Genomic DNA, 22,586 nt, shown 5'->3' with positions numbered 1-22,586 from the left:
GGCATCACGTGAACAATGAATACCTTTCGACATGTGGGATCTTGGTACATTCGTGACACCTGGTAATGCTGGAAATGGTACAAAGGAAATGATAGAGTGGAAAAAAAGACAAGAAGCCCCAGAACGAGTGGAGAAACTCCGCGCTGAACTCCGGGTATTGCAACCGTTGCAAAACTCCTCCGGGTCATGACAAATGGTGGACAATGGACATAGGTCCGATCAACTGGGGTGGAAGGTGTGATAAGACCCAAAATTTGAGGATCATAATGGTATCACAAACGAGAGAGCAGTTGAGATGAAATGGCTTCGACCCGAGAAGCCGAGCGTCGAGAGGAAAAGAAATGGTCGTAATCAGTTAACGTGGCCTAACATGGTAGGCAAGAGCCAGATGAAAAGCAAAGCGCCGAGTCGTATCGACACCAGAACGACAGATGACAAAGGGAAAAAAACAAATTGACAGCATGAAACACCCTCCATATGCACACAAAGTTTCGAAAAAAAAGGGGAGATAGATTACACATCGATCATCTCGGCATCCTCGGCCAACATCTCGTCAGCAGGCCCCCAGTTGCCCTCAAAGACGGTGGCACCGGCGCGACGACGGCGGTTCACGAATTGCACACCGTAGGTTTCCAGAATCTGGTCGGCAGTGGGTCGATCCTGCGGTTTGGGAGAGATCATCCAGCCAACAATCTTGTCCAAAGCTTGATCATGGCGAGCATCGATCATAAAGTCGGGAGGGTGGACAAGCTCACCGCTGCGAGCGGCTCGGGATGGCTTGTGGGCTTTGGGGACGGACAGGAAACCGTCAAAATCGTGATCTCCGAGGTCAGATGCGCAGAGTTCTTCAAAGGACGACTCCTCGGAGATGGGGTTACCAGAGGCATCACGGAAGATGCTTGTTTCCGAGCTCCACGTCAAGCTGGGCACATCGCTCATGTCGCCGTTGCGAAGCTTCTGCCAAGATAGACCATTGTCGGGAAGCTCCACATTACCAGCAATCTCAAACATGATCAGGCCGAGGGAGAAGATATCGGCAGGCTTGTCGAACTGACCCATCAAGATTTCAGGTCCAATGTATTCGCGATCACCTTCACCCTCGAAGCCCTGCTCAGCAGGCCAGCGGGTGGCCATACCAAAGTCGGCAATCTTCAGAACACCTTCGAAGGTGACCAAGACATTGGCAGGCTTTAGGTCTAGGTGAATGAAGTCGTTGTCATGGATATGCTTCAATCCCAAAGCGAGTTCGAGAAGAATTTTCCAGATGCGGAAGTCATCCACTCGCGCCTTTAGGCCAGCGCGGGCCAGGAAGACGTCCAGGCTACCCTCCTCACAAAACTCAGTCTGAATGTACAGATGGCCTTTAACCTCCCAGCTGTCCAGGAAGTTAACGACATGGTCCGAACTAACTAGCGCCTTCAGAATATCCACCTCGCGAATACGACGCTCACGATCCTTCAATCCCGTGTAGGGTTGCTTGCTCTTCTTCACAGCCCAGACCTGGTGAGCCAATTTCGTAGGCGACTGGCGCTCACCAGTTGGAAAGGAGAACACTGAGGAGTATGCTGTGTCATGTGGCTCAGCAACACGGAAGACCTGGGAGAACTCCCCAGTACCGATGAGCTCAACCTTTGCAAAGCGCGAGGTCAAACTAGAGTCGACATCCGGGGCCTGATAACCACTGAGCAGGAGGCTGGCCCCTTTACTTGAGAGGAACGACTCGCGAGGCTGAGTCGGGGTAGCAGGGAGATTGAGGCTGCTACCGAAGTCGAGTTGAGGAGGCTGTTGATCATTCGGTGCGGAGATGGACAAGCCACTAGGGTCGGGAGGGAAGAACTGGTCGCGAGGGGTGCGAGGAGTAGTAGAGGCCTGTAAGAATCGGTCGCGCAGGGGGGTGGAGTGGGTGCTGCCTCGAGATTCGGACAGACGCTCCAGAGAGGCGATTTGAGAGGTGGCAGGAGGATAGGTGCGAGATGGAAGGAATGTTTGTTTGGTGGGGGTGGGAGGGAGATCGGAATCGGTCATGGGCTGGCTATCGTCGCGTGACGAAGGGGACTGGGCCTGCAGCATGTCCTCCCCATCCACGCTCACGACACTTCCGCGACGCGACAGTTCCGGGCGAGTGAAACTGTTACCAAAAATGCCCATGCCGCGAGCAAACGGACCAGCCTTTGGGCGAGCAGACGAGGCAGGTGGGTTGAATGGAGACGCGGACACTGCCTCGAGCTGTCGACCAAACTGAGACTTGTTGAAGAAACTACTCTCAGGAAGGGGAGAGTCCGCACCAGCCGTGAACATGTTGACTGGACGCTTACATGGAGTGTCAGGCATGTTCTTGTTGAATCCCCCGCCGTGCACCTCCTCTGCGTTACGATTCTTCTTCGAAATTAACCCAGTCGACATGAACGCAGCAGGCAGAGGCTTGACCAGCTTGTAATTTTCTGGCGTCGCGAATGACTCTGTTGAGCTTGTCTCTTCACGTGTCACCCGGCGCACCGGCGCAGGCCGCGTGGCACCAGCTGGAAGTGACTTGGAAAAGTTCATGAAGGGTCGCAGCGCACGCTCGGGCTTTTGAACGTGCTCATGAGTTGGCGAGTCCTCCAGACTCGACCCAGAGGAGGATTGGGTGATGGTACGGGAGAGAGGATGAGCAGAAGGGCGAGAAGGCTGAGTGGTTCCAAAGTTGGATGTGTTGGTGTTGATGGCGGGAGGAGCGGGAGAGAAGAGAGGACTGGCAGGAGGAGGGCGAGGGGAAAAGAGACTTGAAGACTCCTGGCTTGACTGGAAAAGGCCGCTGTCAAAGGACATACGAGGTCGAACTGCTAGCGGGGTGCCGGGCGAGGCCTCTGTCTCACCCAGACCCCTGCGGGGGCCGAAGAGAGGGCGCTCTACTTGGCGCTGTTGGAGAGTCGATCGCCGGAGTGAGGAAGATCGCTTAGGGATGGTCGCGAACGGGTTGTGAGGTTGAGGAGTGGGGAAGTAGGAAGTAGCCTCATCGCCATTTCCAGCGGGACTTGCAGGCGCAGTTTCACTTTCATGGTCGAAAATGCTAAAGTCAGCCGCAAAGTTTGACGCGTGAACGCTGCGTCGCTTGGCCGAGGGGCTACCGCGGGAAGCTTGGTCGAGATTCATGATGCCGTCACTGCGCTTTAAGGGACTGACAGTCGCGAAGGAACCAAAGGTCCCGCTGCGACGCTTTTCAATACGCGACAGGGTAGGACGAGGCCCAAACGTTGATTCACCGAGGGGGGCAGTTGGTGTAGTGCTGAGACAAGGAGTGGCGCAAGAATTACTCTCACTTGGATCGGCCAAATCATCCAGCGTCAAGGCGTTCTCTTCACCAGGCGCGATGATGGGAATAGGCTGAGACGAGACTGAGTTACCCCCATCAGCAGACACGGTGAGAGCGCATTTTGCCGGACTGCGGGGAGACGTTCTTCGACGCATGACCGGCCGAGTGATCTTTGCGCTGGGAGGATAAGGGACTGCGAGAGGTGATTGTTGTCCAGTGGAAGGGAAAAGGACAAAGTTGTTGTGGGAGGATCGCCGCGAGGGCGACAGAGGTGAGGAAATGAATGTAGTGGACTTTGACGGTGAGTGAGTGCGGGAGTTGAGGAAGAAGTTGGAGCTCTTGGATGGCGAGCGCGACAAAGAGCGCCGAAGCTGTCTAATGGCGGAACTGGCATCGACGTGATGGAGGGGCGAGTGAGATGAGAGATGGAGGGTGCCTCCGGAGTCCCGGTGAGGTGAGAAGGTCGCAACCATTTTGGGGAATGTTTGCTCGATGTGCCGCGCAACAAGCCCAGAATGAGACTTCGATCCGATCACACCTGGTTGATCTCCCACCTTTCGTCTGATGGATTCAACGATCTTCCAACAAGTTCAAAGATGGTGACCCAAGAAAATTTCCAAATACTGCGAGTGTCGACAAAAACGGTTAAACTGGTGATGTTTCCTCCCGAAATCCTCCACAGCTAGAAAATGCGCCTCTAACGCGACTTCAAGAGAGGCGGGCAAGAACGCAGTCAAGAGCGAAAGTGTGGGTAGGCGGTCCAACCCCCAAAGACTCAACAGGATACTGATGCTGCTGGAAAGAAGGTGCACTGGAATGCTGGGAAGGCGCAGCCGCAAAAAAGTGGCAAGAAAATAGCAAAAGGGCAGTCGCGGTTCACCCACTCATCGCGAGGCAACAGGAATTCCGTCGTGTTGGTCCTCCGATCGGTCACGGGGGACTGCCAAACAAAGCGCGCGCGCGTGTGTCTGAGCGAGTCAGTCAGGCGTGCTGTGTCTCTCTGCCTTATGTTTCGAAGGGTCGCGTCGGAATGTTTCAGGATGGCCACACAGACATTCGGAGTCGCGGACCCAGAACGATGGGATGATGACGATGTTGATTGCGCTTCTTCCTTTCGAGGGCGTCGAACGAGGCAGGGCCAATGTCTGGGATCGGATAATATCTCCAAGTGTGTCCAAGGAATCCAAGGGAAGAACCGGCGAGCAAGGGGTAGATCCCCCTCCAAGTTGCGGACGTGAGCGAGATCAGCCCACGCGAGTTTTGGGCAGAGAGGGGCGGGAATGTGACAATGCGATCAAATCAAGGTCGAGAGGGAGAAGGATTCCAGGAGTTGTCGAGAGCCGATTCCTGGGTGAAACGACCGATAAAGCGATGGAATAGGGATGATCGAAGAGGGAGAGGGTTGATGATAGGAATGTGGGAGTCGAAGGCACGAAGATGCAAAGAGAATAAATGACCCAAGGCTCTCCAGAGTGGCCGATCAACGCGCACGTCGCGTTGTTGATCCCTCGATGCCCAATTGGGTTTAGCGGCGGGGACGCGTCGTGACATAAACAAATAGCGCTTATGTAACCAGAGATCAGGTGCTGCCCGCATCTGATGTATACTACTAGGGTAGTACTCTACCCATTTATTCATTGGATATTACCCCTCTATGTACTACTATCTCTACATAACTCCATTCATATCGAAACTATTACCTGCAGGAAGGGAGGGAAAACCAGTGATCCTGTGTGCCCGTGTTCCACGGTCTATCAGGTCCGGCGCTTGCTGGGAAGAGGGGAACCAATTCCGGGGTCGCCCCTGCTCCAGACCCAAACGCCACCCAGGACGATAACCAGACCGTCCGTGTCCTCTTCCATGACCCTCCTGGTCTGTGACCTGTGAAAACAAAAGAACCATGCAGCCTTTGTGGACGAAAGAGGGAAAAAAAAAGCCAATTGTTGACCGGCTTCTCGGAAGACCAGGTCTAGCCAGTACCATCGCGACTCTGGCCCACTTGCGCCATGTCCGGTCATTGTCCATTGTTGGAGCCTATCAAAGGCCCGCCACGCGAACTCCCCTTGCAGCAAAGCCTGCCACCCATGAGCCCAATGCTCCGCCATCGAGGCATTGGCAGTCGTCTGATCTGATCCATCATTCGCGTTGGAGCTCTTGCTTAGGGCAGACTGTGGAATGAGCGCCAATCCTTCCACCCGGTGTCCGGCTCACTTCTTCCGGGAGTATTCTAACTTTCCACTAATGTCAGGTTGAAGCAACAGGCAGACGTAACAAGCTCAGACTCGGTGCGGACCGTCCATGTCCACGGTCTCCATTTTGGTCATTTTTGGTCATTTTTGGTTCTGGTTGAAGACCAGAGCTCAGAACTCGGCATCTAACTGATTCCCCAGGCGTTCGTGTTTATGTACCCGGTGGAGACGCGACATTATCAACAAAGGCAGATCCGCTCGTCCCACAGCTTCCGTGGTTCCTTCAAGCATCAGATCATCGGCGTCTCGGATTCTATGCAATTCGATATATTGAAAATGACACGACGGGTGAAAACGCACACATCCAAAACGCCAAAAGCACACCAAAAAAAGCAATATATGCATAGGAAAGGAGACAGCCTCTTTCTCTTGCTCCGGGCAACCAGTATAACACAATGGTAAAGAGAATTCGTAAAAAAAAAGAATTGAACGCCAAAATAAACAAACCCCAGGTTGGCAGAGCAGAGCAGACCTCCAATCGACTTGTGACTTTCCTCCATTTCTTTTTTCTCTAATCAATTTTTTTTCGTATTTTTTTCTTGCTCAGCTCGCTTCCCTGGGAACTCTATGGAGATCCTGAAGATGCAACTAACGCTGCCATTTCATGCCTCATCGTCTCCATCACCTTCTCGGCAGTGGGGCGATCGAGACGAGTCTCAGGCGCAAAGAGACCAAAATCCAGTCGGTCCTCTCGGATAGCTGCCTCAACGTCGATCGTAGGCTGTTTCAAACCGTAGATTTGCATTAGTGTCTGCTGCTTGCCATAGTGGATATACGGAATAGGTCAAAAACTTACCCAGAAAACTTCTTTCATCGCCACCATCGAAGAAGCGGATCCGACGGAATCGGACAAGGCCGTGTTACCGTTGGTCTGGGCTGAGACGAGTGGGCGGGAACTCGAGGTAGATATACGAGGCGGTGCCACTTCGTTGCTTGAGATGGAGTGGAAGATCACTTTATCACTTGCATCGCCGTTGGAGGCTTCTAGGTCCGGCAGTCGAAGAAAATTGATGCAGGTGCTGATGTGTACCCCGGTCCATTCGGCGATCTCGAGGAGAGAGACTCCGGCATGTTCCACCAAGCTGATTTCGTTGATGTCCTCCTGAATCTTCCGGGCAGCGACGAATAGTGAGTCATCGTCATGGCTGAGCTTGTCGTCCAAGCGAAGTGGAACAATATTGACAGTCGGGGCAACCAGTTCAGATAGGCCTTCCATGCCATACGACCGTTTGGCAAGATACAACCCAACCACGAGCGGTCGCTTGATCGTTTCATTGTCGATATCCGCCACAGCAAATATCCCGGTATGCACGCGAGCATAGACGGCCAGGAAGGTCGATTGGATGCTGAGCCCCTGACGTTTGGCGGCTAACTCAAGTTGAGACATATTTGAAACCAGACCGGGCCGATAGTCATGCTGGATGGGGCCAAAAACACCCACTTGATTGTCACTGGCGCCTGGTGTTGAGATTGAGCCCAGATACTTTTCCCAGAATTGCCGCCGGACCTCAACGGGCGAGTGGATGTGCTGGAATGCCACGAGGTGGGACAAGTTGTGTGACCGGTGTTTCGGTTCGGACTTGGGCTCGGTGCACAATTGGGAAAGTCGGTCCATCATGAGTGGCAGGCTAACGGCGTCATACAATGCGTGGTGAAGGTGCAGCATGAATGCTACACCTCGAGGTGTTCGGGAGACGTGAAGGGCAATGGGGATAGACCCAAAGTCACGTCTGATGCTGATAGCATAGTTGAGGTCATCGTGCCAGGTAGGAGGGTTGCGCACTGACTTAAGAACAGTTTGGACATAGGGTACCCTTGGGTGGCCTGTTGCAAGGAAAGCAGTTCGCAACATGGGTGTTTCGTCTATGAGACGTGACCAGGCACGGTTCAGAACCCCAGAGTTGAATTGCGCCGACGCCAAGTAGTAGAACTTGGGATAAAACACATCTGGGTTCAGGCTGTGCATTGCCAGGAAGTACGTCTGTCCGGCAGTGGCAGGCATTGCTGTGTCAATATTCCGTGGATCAATCCCGTACGACTGAAGCAACGACTTGACGTCGAGTCCTTTGAGCGACTCTTGGAGCGCGTTGTCGATTTCATCTTGGGTGATATTCGCTTGGTTCTTGTTCACTGCTAGAGCCATTTTCTCGATTGTCCCAGCTCTGAGCATATCGCTGACAACGAGCTTGACGGATCGCTTCTTCAAAAGTGCAGCAACCTTGATGGCACTGATGCTGTCCAAGCCGAGCTGGAAGATGTTCGATTCCTTGTCAATAGAGTCCTCGGGAACGCCAGATACGACGGAGAGAATGTTGCGAATCTTGGACTCGACAATTGACCATTCTTGTGAAGTAGACTTTTGTGTTTCGCGCGGCTGGGACTCGCCAGAATCATTCGACTCTTCAGGGACAATGATATTACCACAGATCTTCATGGCATCGCCAGAAAATTCGACCGTTTGCCGAGCTGGTTCAACGACAAGTGACAGAAGCACCTCAGACATGTGGCCCAGAAGCACAGAAGTGTCCTTATCTCCCAGGACGCTTCCACGACAAGCCACCCGCGCGATTAGGTCCTTTCCATCGCCTTCAATCTCGGCACATACCGGATACTCCACACTCGATGCTCCACCTGTGGATTGGTACAGCGCAGGTCTCGGGGACTGGACATCAGAGGGCCTCTTCTGATAGATGAACAGAGTGTCAAACAATTGTCGCGATCTGGTGTCCGGCCTCGCTCGTCGCAGTGGAAAGTGTTGGTGCTCAGACATCTCGAGTAGAGTTTCCTGGACATACTTCACGAGTTCCAGACGAGTCCCGTGAAGGATGACTCGCATGGCGACGGTGTTCATCGTGGGGAACATGACATTCTCCGAATCAGCCACGTTGCGACCGGAAAGAACAAGACCGAACATGACGTCCAGGTTCTTTACATAGGTTGCTAGAACGATGGACCAGCAGCTGACCAGAAGTGCTTGCATTGTAATGCCATTTCGCTTGCAGAATCTCTCTGCCTTGTCAAAGGACACAGAGAGTGGTCGTTCTGCGCGATGAACCACCTGCGAGCCAGTCTCTGCATGTTCACCTAATGGGAAAGAGACTGGCTTACAGTTTGACAGAGTTGCCCTCCAGAATTTCAGAGCGCGATCACCAGATGACGCAACGATTTGCTCCAGAATTGCATCTGAGGATGGGCGAGAACAGTCTTCCCCAGCATAAGATCTGGCAACATCTTCATGGAGTAGACTGATGGACCAGCCATCATAGAGAGCGTGGGAAATTGAAAGAACGAGGTAACGAGCATCTTCATCGACTGCCACCGCGAGGCTCAGTAGAGGGCGACCAGAAAGTTCTGAGACGGCTCGTTTGCGTTGCGACTCAATGATTGACTCTACAGACTTCCCATTCAGATGCATAGACTTGAAGTCAAACGAATCCTCGCTGTGAACAATCTGAGCATAAGACGCCGAGATCTCAGGATCCCAGACCTCGACAAAGGACGTGCGCAGGATGGGATGGGCTTTGACGACTGCTCTCCATGCTTCCTGAATACCTGTGAGATCCACATGAGGCTCGAGTTGGAGAACCTCATGGTTGTAGTAGTGCTGATACGCGGATGCAGACATCTCGGCGACCATTGCCTCTTGTATCGGCGTCGCAGGAAGGACTCGACACGCGCCGTTAGGCATGAGGCCCTCCTTCTCCAGGAAGTTTGCCAAAGATGCCTCCATTTGACTCAGCAGCGGGTATGACCCATTCTGTTCATTATGGGTTGGCTCTGCAAGCTGGCTAGTCATTGCTTTCACATTGCGATGGCGCATGATGGCGCTTACGGGAAGCTTGATGCCCAACTTGGCTAAGCGTGAGGACAGCTTGATAGCATCAATACTGTCAAGGCCAACTTCGAAGATCGATGTTTCTTCATCGATTGAATGAACGTCAACACCGGCGAGGGTCGCAATGACATCTCGAATGGTGGAAGCTTGACTGGTCCATTGGAATGAAGAGTAGCCATTAACTCTCTTGTGATCCAGGTTGCTTGGCGCACCGGTTTCACCATTTGCATGCGCATAGCTATCCTCTGCGACACCGTTGATATAAGGAAGCTCGTGGTCAGGATTCTCAGCAAACTCGGAAAGAATCCGCTGGAAATTGGCCAGCAGCTGCTCCACCGCTTCTGAGGACAGAACGTGACCCTGTGCCGCAAGGGTCAAAGTCAGGGATTCATTGCCATTGCGCACAATCTCGAAAGCCAGCGGGTACTCATGTTGCGCCTCTGAATCCAGCGGCTCCCATAGGCTGCTGGTTGATGCATCGATATCAGCCGTTTCCCTCTGGAACACGAACAGTGAGTCGAAGAGGCGCTCATCCGGGCTCTTCCCGAGCCATTTCATGATGTCCCGCAGAGCAGTGTATTGGAAGGGCATGGTGGAAACCTGGTATTCATGGCACCGCTGAGCGACTTCAGACCATGACTTCAGACCACGAAGCTGCACATTACTGGGAATGGTGTTGAACAAAGGCCCGATGACGTTGGAAATTCCTGGCACGTCGATCGTACGTCCAGATGCGATCATACCGATTGGTGGAACAAATGCGTAATGCTGGTGGAGGGTCAACAGCCAGCAGGCATGGAGGATCGCCTGTTCCGTGACATTGAGAGACTTCCTCAGATGGTCTAAAGGCTGCGTCGTATCAATCTGGACCTTCTGGACCAGCGACTCAACAACACCATTAGTTTGATCCGATCTTGACAGGGCTCGGGGTCGGCAGTTTGCCAAATGCTCTTTCCAAAAAGATTCCTCTGATGGATCTCTGCAAAGAGGACCCAGATGCAGCACATCAAGGAACTGCGGCGCATTTTCTGAGGCACCGAGCTGGTCGAGGTAATTCCTGGCAACCAAATCCAGGAGGAGGGCCAAGCTGTTTCCATCATAGAGAGCATGGAAAATATTGAGACACATCACGGATGTCTCGGGAGATTGAATCACACCAACCTCCCATAGCCGCGTTGAGAGTTCCTCAAGTTCTGATGTCCAGTTTTGGACCTGCTGCTTCCGCAAGGTTTCAATCTTCTTCTCAGACGCAGCCTTCATGTCGAACCAAGGAAGCGCATCATGCTTGAGAATGACTTGAGCGTAGCCATCTGGAGAAGGCGAGAATCGAGCTCGGAGCATTTGGACCTGGTCTTGTGCCTTGTTCCACGCATTTCGCAACCTCTCAATGTCGGTCGAGGCATCCAGCGCGAAGGTGAAGGACGAGCAGTAGAGTGGCTCAGGAGTCGACAAAAAATGATATATGATACCCTCCTGTAGCGGTGTACATGGCGCGATCTGCTCAAAATTACCGTCAACAGCTCCGATGCTCTCGAGGATAGAGTGGAAGTGTTTGTGGGCGAATGCCTCGATGTTTTGCTTCGCATTTTTGTGGAGGTTGCTCTGGGGCATTGAAGAGGATGTAGACGTCTGCAATGCTGACGCCATGCTTGCAACGGTGGGATCTGTTTACATTATTAGAAATCTGTTAACTATACGACACGCCAAGACTGAACTTACGCTTCATAATGAGTGATGCCTGGGCTTGAGGGAAACCTGCCTCCCTCAGGCTTCTGGCAAATGATATGACGGAGATTGAGTCAAGTCCCAATTCGAAGATACTTGACCAAGAAGAAATGGCCGATTCGGCAGCACCGATAAACTTGGACAAAAGAGAAATGATTTCCCTCTCTTGTGTACTTTTCACAGTTTGTTCAACAGCCATGGAACCCAATATCTGCAAATCCTCCAAGGAAAGATCCTGATAGACGCTCTTCAAGACCTTCATCTCAGCCTTATTATTGGCAGACAGAGGGAAACGTGTCATTGGAATGATATGTGTCGGCACCATATACCCCGGAAGGTGTGTGTGGCAAGCAGCCTTGATTGTCGACAGCAACGCTCGATCCTCGTCAGAAGACCGCACTTTCACATCCTGAGATTTCTTGTCGACATCAACTCTGGTGACGAAAGACACCAGTTGATCTTTGGATTGTTTCGGATGCTTGATGACCAGCGTAGCGACTTCATTCAGCTCAGGAGTTGCCTGCTTGATGACTTGGTTGATTTCGCCAATCTCGAGTCGTTGGCCGCGGAGCTTAACTTGATCATCGATCCGGCCCAGGAACTGGAAACTACCGTCGTGCAAGATCCTCACCAAATCACCCGTCCGATAAATGCGGTCTCCATTCTCTGGCAGAGTCTGGAATCGCTCCTTAGTGAGTTCCGCCCGGTTCAAGTAACCCTTGCCAACTAGCGGACCCGATACACAAAGCTCACCGAGGCCACCACGCAGAACCGGAGTGCAAGTGCCCGGCCGGAAAACGTACGAGCCTACGTTGTCGAATTGTGGCCCGATGTTGGATGGCTTGTCATTGGCACGCATCCGTGGGAGCATTGTACATCCGATGGTCACCTCAGTAGGTCCATATCCATTGTAGATAACCCCATGCTCTCCCCACGCATCGAGGATCTCTTGTTTTAGCTGTTCACCACCGGTGATGAAAACACCTCGACAAAGTGATGGTACTTCGTCAGGGTGCACGAGTCTTGCCAAACTAGGCGTGAGATCAATGTGGGTAATTTCCAGCTTCTGAATCGTTCCCGGGAGATCCTCGAAAAGCAGATCACGCGGACATGAAGTGACACAGATTCCAACACTCCAGCTCCAGTATTGCTCGAGGACACTAACGTCAAAATGGAATGACGCAAATTGAAGCCATCGAGAGTCCTCATCCCAATGAGGTGAAAAGAGTCTTTGGAATGCGAGCATGGCTTGCACCGCATTGTCATGCGTGATCTCACACCCCTTTGGCGTGCCTGTTGTGCCGGAAGTATACAGGCAATAGCATGTATCATCGGGTTGGATGTACCTAGCCAAAGATGGTTGTGCAGGAGAGAAGTGTTGATATTTGCCAGGCTCGTCCAGTGCTTGGACATCGACGCCCGCGAGGCCGCCCAACTCCGACTTGCGTGATTCATTGCAAAGCAGAAGCGTGGTCGATGAATCTTCCATAATGAACTGCTTACGCGATATCGGAGCAGAAGGATCGATGGCTAGATATGCACAACCAGCCTTCAGAATACCCAAGATTGCAAGTGAAGCTTCAGGGCACTTGTCGAAGCAGATGGCAATTATTCCACCAGGAGTGACTCCCTTGTCCTGGAGGAAATGAGCGACTCGATTGCCATCCTCGTTGAACGCTCTGTAAGACCAAGTTTTCTTTTGCAGGCTATCCGCATTAGGCCCGAATGCGAACTCGAAGGCAAGCTTATCTGGAATCTCCCGAGCACTGTCTTCGACAAATTGGTGAAGTAGAGAGACGGTAGTCGGAATAGAATTCTCCTTGGCGGGCGTGACGGACAAGAACTGATTTCCAAGAGAGAGGTAGTCATCCGCACTGGAATCTGGCGAAAATATCGTGTGTTCCAACAACTTGCTGTACTGATTCAAGAGAATCACGGCTTGCCCTTTCGGGACAAGATCACTTCTGCAACTAATTCGAACTTCAAGGTCTATCGCATGCGGAAGCAGTTCGATCGAAACGGGGTACTAGAAACAAGTTAGCAAATTCGCAGTTCATGCAAGGGACGTGATACGTACGTCGATCTTTGTTTCTTCATCGACAACTTCCCATTTATCAGAGCCCCCAGATTTAGTCGTAAACTTTTGATAAACGAACAAAGTATCAAAAAGCGGCTCATCGCTACCAAGCCATCTCTGAACCTGCGCCAAGGGGGTAAATTGATTCTTGACCAGAGAAGCATTTCGCTTCAGAGTGCGATCCAAAAGCTCACGGTTCGTACCCTCAATGCGCGATGGCGATGGAACAGTCACCAAGCAAGGGAATAAAGCATCCTGTGCAGCTGTAGATAGATTGCGACCGGAAAGAACAGTCCCGAAAACGACATTCTGTTCACCGGTGTATGCAGCTAGCAAGCGCCCCCATGCGGCTTGACCCGCTGCTTGAAGAGTTACTCCTGCATCACGGCAACCAGCCTCGAGTTTACCGAGAGACTGGGAGCAAAGAATTGAGCAGGTGAGGAGTTCTTTCTTGTCAATACGAGTGGGATGTAGATCCGGAAATTTGGTGGGATGGATCTCTCCGGCGAGACCTTGCCAGAACTCCTGGGAGCTTTCAATCTGTTTCTGGCTTTCGATCAAAATCGGGCCTAGAGTTTGGGGAATAGAGGCAGGCTGAGCGAGAGCTTTTCCTTCGTAGGCTGCCATGACATCCGAAAAGATCATTTCCAAGGACTGTGCATCATAGATGGCATGAAGGGCCGAGAAATGCACGGTAGCGATGCTATCGGTAGGCTCAACCTGAATACTCCACGGGGGCTGGTGAAGGTCTTGAAGAACTTGTTGCTCTCGCACAGCTCCACCTGGCGCGGATGATTCTTGCAAGGGAAGCTTGATACCTTCCCGATAGGTGATCATAGCAAATGGATTTTGCTGATCGCGAAGCTGCACGAATCCAGTACGTAGCATCTCATGCTGGGCCATGACCTTGGACCAAGCTTCTTTGAGCATCTGCTTATCCAGTGGCGTAGACGACTTCAATGCCATCCGGTTGTAGTACATGTTGCCCTGTGAGTGATTGAAGAGAGCCAACATGCCGCACTGAACAGGAGTACAGGGCCTCAAAGACTGGACTGACAACGGTGAGATACCAAGCCGCTCGCAGACGGGCTGGAGGTGTTGATTCTCAAAGGCGGAGAAGTCATATTCAGCTTCCTTAGTCTCTTCTTTTGTTGACCCCAGAAGAGCGGCAATCTTGTCAATGGAAGCAGCCTAGAAAGTGTCAGTGCGTTGGATGAAACTACTCGGAGAACTCGGCCTTACCTCGAGAATATCGCCTGCGGATACCTTGTACCCCAGTCTTCGCAATTTCCCAGAAATCTGTACAGCGTTGATACTATCCAGCCCAAGTTGGAAGATAGTCGTATGCAATGAAACAGCCTCCGCCTTAACTCCTGCAAACTGACAGATGATCTCTCGAAGAGTTTCCTCCTGAGGCGACCAAGCCCGTGATTCCGCTGTCTTGTTTGAAATTCCATTGATCTTAGCTCGCGGAGACTCCTTCTCAAAAATCGTCGAGAGATCACCATCAATCACCCGCTTATCACAAGCCTGGGCGGAAGGGTACTGAGTCGTTTGTTGAATAAGCGCGACAAAGTCTCGCGCAAGACTCTCCACTACATCACGGCCAAGATGAGACGTTTGGAAATGGAGACAGATTTGGACACTATCCCGTGGCTCATCAGGCACAATCTCACAAATCAAAGGGAATCCCATATTCCCTTCATCGGCAAGCATCTCCCAATACCGAGCATCAAGTTCAGTACTCCTCGTCTGGAAAATCACCAAAGTATCGAAAAGTCGAGATCCCCCTGAAATAGTACGCCTCTGTATGCGACGCAAAGCACTAAGCTGATGAGGTAAGATATCGCTATTATGTTTCTGAGAGAGTTTCATCACATCTCCATTCGTCGATGACGAAGAGAACTTGACTCGCATGGGAAGGGTGTTGAAGCAAGGCCCGACGATTCGGTCCGCGCCTTCAAGTGGAATGGTCCGGCAGCTGAATACATTGCCGAAGCAGACATCGGTTGCGCCGGAGTGAAGGGCGAGAAGTCTCGCCCATGCGGTGTGGAAGACGTTGAGCGGGGTGACTGAGAGATCCATGCACTGCCGTTTGAATGAGGTAAGGGATTGGTTGAGATTCACGTGGATCTGCTGTGAGGCTGTCTGGGTAACGGATCCATTGGTTGAAGGGTTCTTGGAAGTAGAAAGTAGCGTCGACGAGACGTCTGATAGATATAGATCCCAGAATTGGTCGGAGGCATCAGAATTGACAGAGACCATGTACTCGATGAAGCGGTGGAAGGGTGTTGCTTCGGGAAGTTTCTCGCCCGCAAGAGAAACCTGGAGCTCGTGAAGGAGTTGGGCAATACCTTCTCCATCATACAGTGCATGGTGAATTGACAGTAGCAAATGAGTGCTATGCGTGGTGGAGTCTTCAAAGACAGTCAAGGAGTAGGGAAGATCACCGTTGACTGGTGACTGATGCTCGAAATCAGATTTTCTCCTCACAACATCCGTATCGAAGTCATCGGACGAAGTTTCAACAGAAGTCCAAGGTAGGATTGCACTCTCGAGCACCACTTGAGCATATGCAAACCGCGGGTCATTAGTTTGTCTGAAACACGTCCTCAAAATACCATGTCTCTTTATCATCTGGATCCATGACTCCTTCAATCCCTCAATATCAGCGTTCACCCGGAGAAGTAGGTGATTGAAATAAGCGGAATCAACATTAGACTCTGCAGCGAGCATGGCTTCCTGTAGAGGCGTGCAAGGGTAGACACCTTGGACTGATGCGCCTCTTTCATTGATGTCCTTCTTTACTTCATGGAGGAAGCTCTCATCGAACATGAATGCGGGTTGCTCGAGAGGAAGTGGCTGCGGGGATTGATGGCCATTAGTGATGAGATGAGCAACAGTCGCCAATTGAGCCACTGAGCTATGGCGGAGGATTGTAGAAACAGGAAGGCTTCCAAACCCTGATTCCTGTAGCTTTCGTGAGAAAGCAATGGCAGACAGTGAATCCAAGCCGAGCTTGTAGAAAGATGTGTGCTTTCCAATATTGTGTTGCTCGATGCCAACGATTGCAGAAAGAGCAGCGGCAATCGTCTTCTCGACATCGGTGAAAGTGTCATCGTGGATCTCGTCGTTCAGACCGGTGGAGAATGCTCTGAGACTTTCAGCATCCATTTGCTCAATATCTCGCTGTATCTTTGCTCGATCGGTCAAGAAAGCCCCAGTCATTGGAATTTCGTCTATCGGGACAAGAAGTGCTGGGACCGCAGAACCAGGCAATTTCGAAGCCAATTCCCTCAGAAGTTTCTTGGCTAGACCATCAAGTTGTTCACTGTCTGACGCTGACCGGAAGAGGGATGATTGAGCCTTTTCTGAAGGAACCCAAGCAGTGATCAATTGCTGCTGGTTAGTAACTGGATTATCCATGACCAGGCCCACTGAATCCTGTACAAGCTCCGATGAGAGCAGAGCTTGGCCAATTTCATAAAAGGTAGAAACTTGACCAAGCTGCAGGATACTACCATCGGGAAGAACTCTGCCAAAATCACTAGTTCGGAAAAGCCGACCGAACTGAGGGTGCTCGAAGAAGCCCTCGGCAGAAGATGTTGCCTTTTGAAGATGGAATATCAGTTTAAATTATTTTCCCAAGTTAATTTTGTTCGACTAACCACTTGATCACCACCAAAACAAAGTAACCCAACGGCACCACGAGGCAGCAGATCGAAGCCGTCCTTATTTGCAATGACCATAGCAGATGTGTTCTTGAGCGGCAGACCAAGACTGGTGATTGCGCTAGAAGTCTCAATCCTCACTGACGCGGTACAGATTCCAGCCATTCCGCGAGTGGTATAACCTAAATATCAATGTATCAATATATGTGTCCCGTTGAGATCGATGATGCAGGTTGAAATACCATGATAAAGATTTTTCCCAGCCCAGTCTCGATGCACCTTTGCGTTCAAGGGCTCACCAGAAGTAGCCAAGTACCTAATACTAGGAATAGTCTGCGGGTTCAAGCGTGATGCAAGCGTGGGCGTTAAATGAAGGTGGGTAACATTCATAGAATTGACAACAGTCTGGGGATTATTTGCCATGAGCGCATCAGGTGCAACGCAGAGCGTCACGCCGGAATTCCATGCCAAGAATGCCCCGATGATAGATTCTATACAAGTATTAGAAAGAATCCGATGCGATGCGTAACACAAATCCAAAACTTACCAGCAGATGCAACCGGAGACGCAAAAAGCATTTTGCTCTCAGATTGAACAGTGTACGACTCCAGGAGAGAATTGACGCAGCTTTTCAAATTCTGAGAAGAAAACGTAACAGGCTCCGTTGAAGTGGGATCGGTGTAGATAAGTCGAAATTCATCATCAACCACGAGAGGGCTATCCTCATGAATATCGTCGAAAGAATCAGGAAGAAGAATTTGCCGAACAGAATCCGGGATAGACAACGCATCAGGGCTCAGGAATGGTGAATGGAAGATGCAAAAGCTCACGTTCAACGTGGACAGGGTAGTGCTGATATCTTCCGAAGAAGAATGGGCAGACAAGGGTACAAGACCGGCTCCTATCTTTGCAATGGCCAGCACGGCGACGTAAGAGTCGGTCGAATTTTCCAGGAACATGGCGATCGAATCAGTTCCCGTGATGCCCATTTGAACCAAGTAATTGGCAAGAGTGTTGGCACGGGAGTTTAATTGTCTGTATGTGATAGTGTCAACAACGGGAGGCAAAGAGTCCAGCTCTTTCAAGAATTCAACAGCTATCCGAGCAGGATCGGTAGAAGCGCGTTTCTCAACAGCAGAGACCAGACGAGGCAATTCTCTTTGCAGTCGAGGTTGACCGTTAACAACCGACAACGTATGCCGAGGAAGATGAGTCCCAACATCCCCAATCGCCAACGTCGAATCATCAATCAACACAGAAGCAACAAAATCAATCTGCTCCAAAAGAATATCCGCCTGTTCCCCCGACAAAACAGACTGTTGATACGTCGCCTTCGCACGAATCCCATCCTCCCCAGGCTCAAACTCCAACAACAGGACAAACTCCAGAAACTCCGCCGCACCAACTTCCCTAAAGCTATCGCGATACTCCTGATCAGACCAAATACTCTCCTGCCAGACAAGTGCTGTATCGAAGAGGTTCGATTGCAAGTCAATTCCGGACGCTTTCTTGATATCCTGGAGCGGAAGACTGCCGTGCTCCAGGCACTTGCGGTTCATGTTTTGGATTGCCAGGAGAAGATCTGTGGCGTTTTGCATTTTGTCTAGGTTCATTCGTGTGGGGAGTGTACGGATACAGGGTCCGAGGATATTTTCGATGCCTTTTACTGGGACGGTGCGGCCGGAAAAGACGGTGCCGAAGGTTACGTCGTTTGAACCGAGGTAGGTTGAGAGGATGTAGCAGTAGGCGGCTTGGAAGATTGTCTGGCGACTGACTCGTAGGTTTTGTGAGACTTCTGTGAGTTTGGACGTGGAGATTTGAAGCTCACGGGTGGCCTCTTGTGTTCCGGAGGGTACACCGATCTTTCCATGAAGATTGGGGAAAGAGGGTGGTGAAGAACCCTGAAGTTGATCACGCCAGAAGAGCGAGGATTCATTCGCGGCTTCGCTTAGCTTGTACTCGGTGAAAAAGTCTGCGACGACGTTATACGCAGGCTTGGGTGGGAGTTCCTCGCCGAGTAGGAGGCGATGGAGATCTTTCAGCAGCAGTTGCCAGGACCATCCATCATAGAGTGCATGGTGAATATGCACGAGTACTCGGAGGCCCTCATGTGTCTCTCTCAATTGGAATCGGAGAGGATGAAGCAGATCATGTTCTGCGATCAAACAGAGGTCATAGTCGAATGCATCACGCTTTTGGAACACGACACTCTCATCCAGTGCATGATAGATGAAACGGGCATACGACTGATCCTTGAGACCGATCTCAATAAATCCAGACCGAAGTATAGGATTCTGCTCCACAAGCCTAACAAGCGCATCCTGCACAGCATCAGCCCTAACTTCCTGCTGAAATTCAAGCTCAATCCAATTGCAGTACGCATTCGTGTGTCGAACAGTCTCCAGAATCATCGCCTGTTGGATATGGCTGCAAGGTTCAATCGCTAAAACCCGTGAACTCAACCCAACAGCCTCTATCCTCGCAGAACCAGCATCAATAATCAACTGACGAATTCTCCGCAAACTTTCTTGCGTGTCATCACTTGACTGCGCCGTCTCCGTTTCCTCTGCAAGTCTCCAAATTCCATCCACAGAATCCGCCTCCAACAAATGAGCAACATCGAGTCGTACACCCGCATCCAAAAGATGAGACGCAAGCCGAATCGCAGCTAGAGAGTCCAGACCGGCCGCACTCAGACTTTCCGTCGGCGGAATTTGTCTACCGAGTACATCGGCCACGCACGACGCGATGGTCTCCTCGATCTCGTCGCGGAATGAATGTTGCTCGACAGATTGAGCTGTAGCACGATGACGCACGAATTCAGCTTCCAGCGCTTTGCGATCGACTTTACCAGATGGTAATTGGGGGAATTGATTAACCAGGATGAACTCGCCCGGAACCATAAAACGGGGTAACCATTGGCGACAAACGTCCCGCAGCGCACGCTCAGTCGTCCCCTTGTCGTTGACCAGGACAAACGCAGCGAGACTGCCATTACTGACGATAGCCACCGCGCTGCGCACATCCGGCGCGCGGCAAATGGCATGCTCAATCTCACCGAGTTCGATCCGCTGTCCTCGCAGCTTGACCTGGCCGCTAGAGATTCGACCAAAACATTCAATCTCCCCCGAAGGTAACATGCGAGCCTTATCGCCCGTTCGGTAGAGTCGACCGTACACGGGACTCTCGATGAATGCTTTCGCATTTTCTTCAGGTCGATTGATATACCCATCTGCCAACTGCGGTCCACCAACGACCAACTCGCCAATCTGGCCGAGTGGCAGGGGCTGTAAGTCCCTAGGACAAGAATCGTCCTTATCATCCGATTCCAAGGACATGATAAAAGCAGATACCGTCTTGAAAGCCCGGCCAATAAGGTTCACGCGATCATCAGACCGAAAATGCGTGGCAGCCGTGCAGTGGATCGCCGCCTCAGTCGGTCCATACATGCCATGCAGAATCCCATCCGCATACTGCGACTGACCAAATTCATCAACGACATGCCTCGTCAACATCTCGCCGATCGTCAGCAGAACACGCAAAGACGGCGCCGCGGCTCGACTGCGCAGTAATTCCCCCGCTACCGTGGGCGTCAACTCGGCCGCGTCCACGCGCATCTCCGTCATTACATGGGAGATATCGAGGAGCATCTGCTCTCTTTCACATCCGATAAGGGTCGCACCGCGGAATAGCGGGAAGAAGATTTCAAAAACGGAGACATCGAATGTAGGTGAGGCGAATTGCAGGAATCGCGTAAAAGAGGGTATCAAGTCATTATGCGCGAGTAATGATTGTGTTGCGGCTAGATGGGAGATTCCCACGCCTTTGGGCCGTCCTGTTGAGCCGGATGTATACATCACATAGGCGAGGTCGGTGGGTGCGATTTTGAAGGGATGAGGATGTTGTTGTTGGTGCTCCAAGATCTGCATCTGCATGTCTTTTGTGTCGGGCTGCAAATCCAATTCGTCGACGGTTATCACCGCCAGATGCTCATTCTGGGGTATCCTTGCCGCAAGTGCATTTTGCGTGATCACCACCGAGGCTGCAACGTCCTGCAAAATAAACTCTATCCGGTCTAGTGGTGCGTCGGTGTTTAAAGGGCAGAATGCGCCGCCGGCTTTCAGAATTGCCAATTGGGAAATGTACAGTTCCAGCGACTGAGGGAGAAGCACAGGAACCACCATTTTCCGTAGCTCCTCTGCAGTCGATGCTGAGGCGGCATTGATTTCCGCCGCCAGTTTCGAAGACACCCGGTCCAAGTCGCGGTACGACAGGCAGCGAACGTTTCCATCCGCCGTCAAGAACTCGATCGCATGGTTGCCGTCATGGGCACCGCTCAGCGCTAGCTCATGAAGCAGCTCCGGTCCTGGCAGGGTGCAAGGGGATGAATTCGAGATGGACAATTCCATATCCATCTCAGAAAGCTTGTCCGTCGAGGCAGGCTGCTCCACCTGCATGCCCGACAGGGCAGCCTGGCCTTGCACGATATGCTCCAACTGGCGGCCCAGCTGCTGCACAAAAGCGGTATCCATACCGACGGAAGAATGCAACGTGCTCGTTTGGGTGTTGCGATTGAAGCACCAAGTTAACGTACAGAAAGCAGTAGTAGTAGAAGAAGATGATGACAATGTTCGGCTCTCTCCAGACTCGCACTCAGACGGGGAACTCCCCACTACCTTAGGCTCATCTATCAGGCGCACAGCGGTGTGCTTCGTAAAGAGTTCGGCGTGGGTATCCAACCTCGCCGGCTTGATTATACGAGTAAATAAGTCCACTTTGATTGGCTGACCATCGAGCAAGAAGACCGGTGATTCTTCGGTTGTGTAAGCTCGTAATAACACAGCCCATGAGAGGGCCAACAGCTTCGAGGATAGGAGAGTTGTATCCACCGGCGATGAGAGAATAGCGCGCACAGCGCCATCGTCGCCAGAAAAGCCGGTTTGGCTGTGGATGATGGGAAATGGGGTGAATCGATCCATCACGATGGTTCCACCCGGCGCGGCGGTTGGTCTGTGTTCAGGAGTGCATGGTCCAATCCGCGACAATGCTTAAAGACTGCTTAGTATTGCAAATGTTCTGACTGGTCAGGGAAGAGGGGGGTAGGTAGTAGCTGCAGTCCCCTGCGAGTGCGGTGCTATGCAGGTAGTAGCCGCCTTTGGGAGGAAAAAAAAGCAATGCACTCGCGGCAGACTGGGGCGCGTGAACCAGGAGGATGGGGGAAGAAAGGAACGAGTAAAAAGCAATGCACAGGTGTAGGGAGTTGCAGGTGATAGATTTCCAATCATGGCCAGGCGAGGATCATAGCGGGCCCCCTCGTGGAAAATTGCGGGAAAAAAAGTTATCGAGGGAATTTTATGGATGATCTAGGATGATCTAGGATGATCGAAGATGATCTTCTGCTTGGCTTGCAGGGGTATGACCGAGACAAGCGCCCAAAAAGTTCAAGTGTTGGAGTCGTAGTCAGACCCGAGCGAAGACGTGACTAGTGGAGGGGCATGGAAGATGGGCGGAAAAGTGGAACTCAGCTTGTTCAGTCCACCGTCGTTGGGCATCGAGAAATGAATGAAGCTGGTGTCGGCAAGACATATGGAGTATAAAGTTTGGAGTAGCTATTGCGAATGGATAGGGTAAACCCGAAGTCGATGCCAAGGAAGGAATCAAGCTCCGAGAAAATCCACGTTGCTTCTTCTGGTATGATGAGGGGCATGCATGGGAAGATGATCTAGTATGAGGGCAG

General features: G+C 51.6%; 2 protein-coding genes across 2 annotated transcripts; both read right to left on the bottom strand.

Annotated features, from left to right (window-relative positions):
- Positions 1-513: 513 nt before the first annotated feature.
- Positions 514-3,765, bottom strand: N7473_005995 (tyrosine protein kinase SWE1; the record flags this gene model as incomplete). The annotated part of the gene is made up of 1 exon (XM_057151935.1): positions 514-3,765. One exon carries the CDS (start codon positions 3,763-3,765, stop codon positions 514-516), a length of 3,252 nt encoding a protein of 1,083 aa, XP_057009740.1.
- A 1,774-nt stretch (positions 3,766-5,539) lies between these two features.
- sidC (nonribosomal siderophore peptide synthase SidC) lies at positions 5,540-21,828 on the bottom strand (the record flags this gene model as incomplete). Its single annotated transcript, XM_057151934.1, has 8 exons — positions 5,540-6,262; positions 6,338-11,040; positions 11,096-13,127; positions 13,179-14,369; positions 14,421-16,787; positions 16,847-17,031; positions 17,092-17,340; positions 17,397-21,828. 8 exons carry the CDS (start codon positions 21,826-21,828, stop codon positions 6,107-6,109), a joined length of 15,315 nt encoding a protein of 5,104 aa, XP_057009739.1. The 3' UTR covers positions 5,540-6,106.
- Between the last annotated feature and the right edge of the window lie 758 nt (positions 21,829-22,586).

This window comes from Penicillium subrubescens (assembly GCF_028828155.1).
Source record: "Penicillium subrubescens strain IBT 31985 chromosome Unknown utg000004l_segment0_segment0, whole genome shotgun sequence".
In the NCBI taxonomy this organism is placed as follows: Eukaryota; Fungi; Ascomycota; class Eurotiomycetes; order Eurotiales; family Aspergillaceae; genus Penicillium; species Penicillium subrubescens.
Note: the sequence above shows the minus strand (reverse complement) of the source record. Positions and strands in the feature narration are given on the sequence as shown.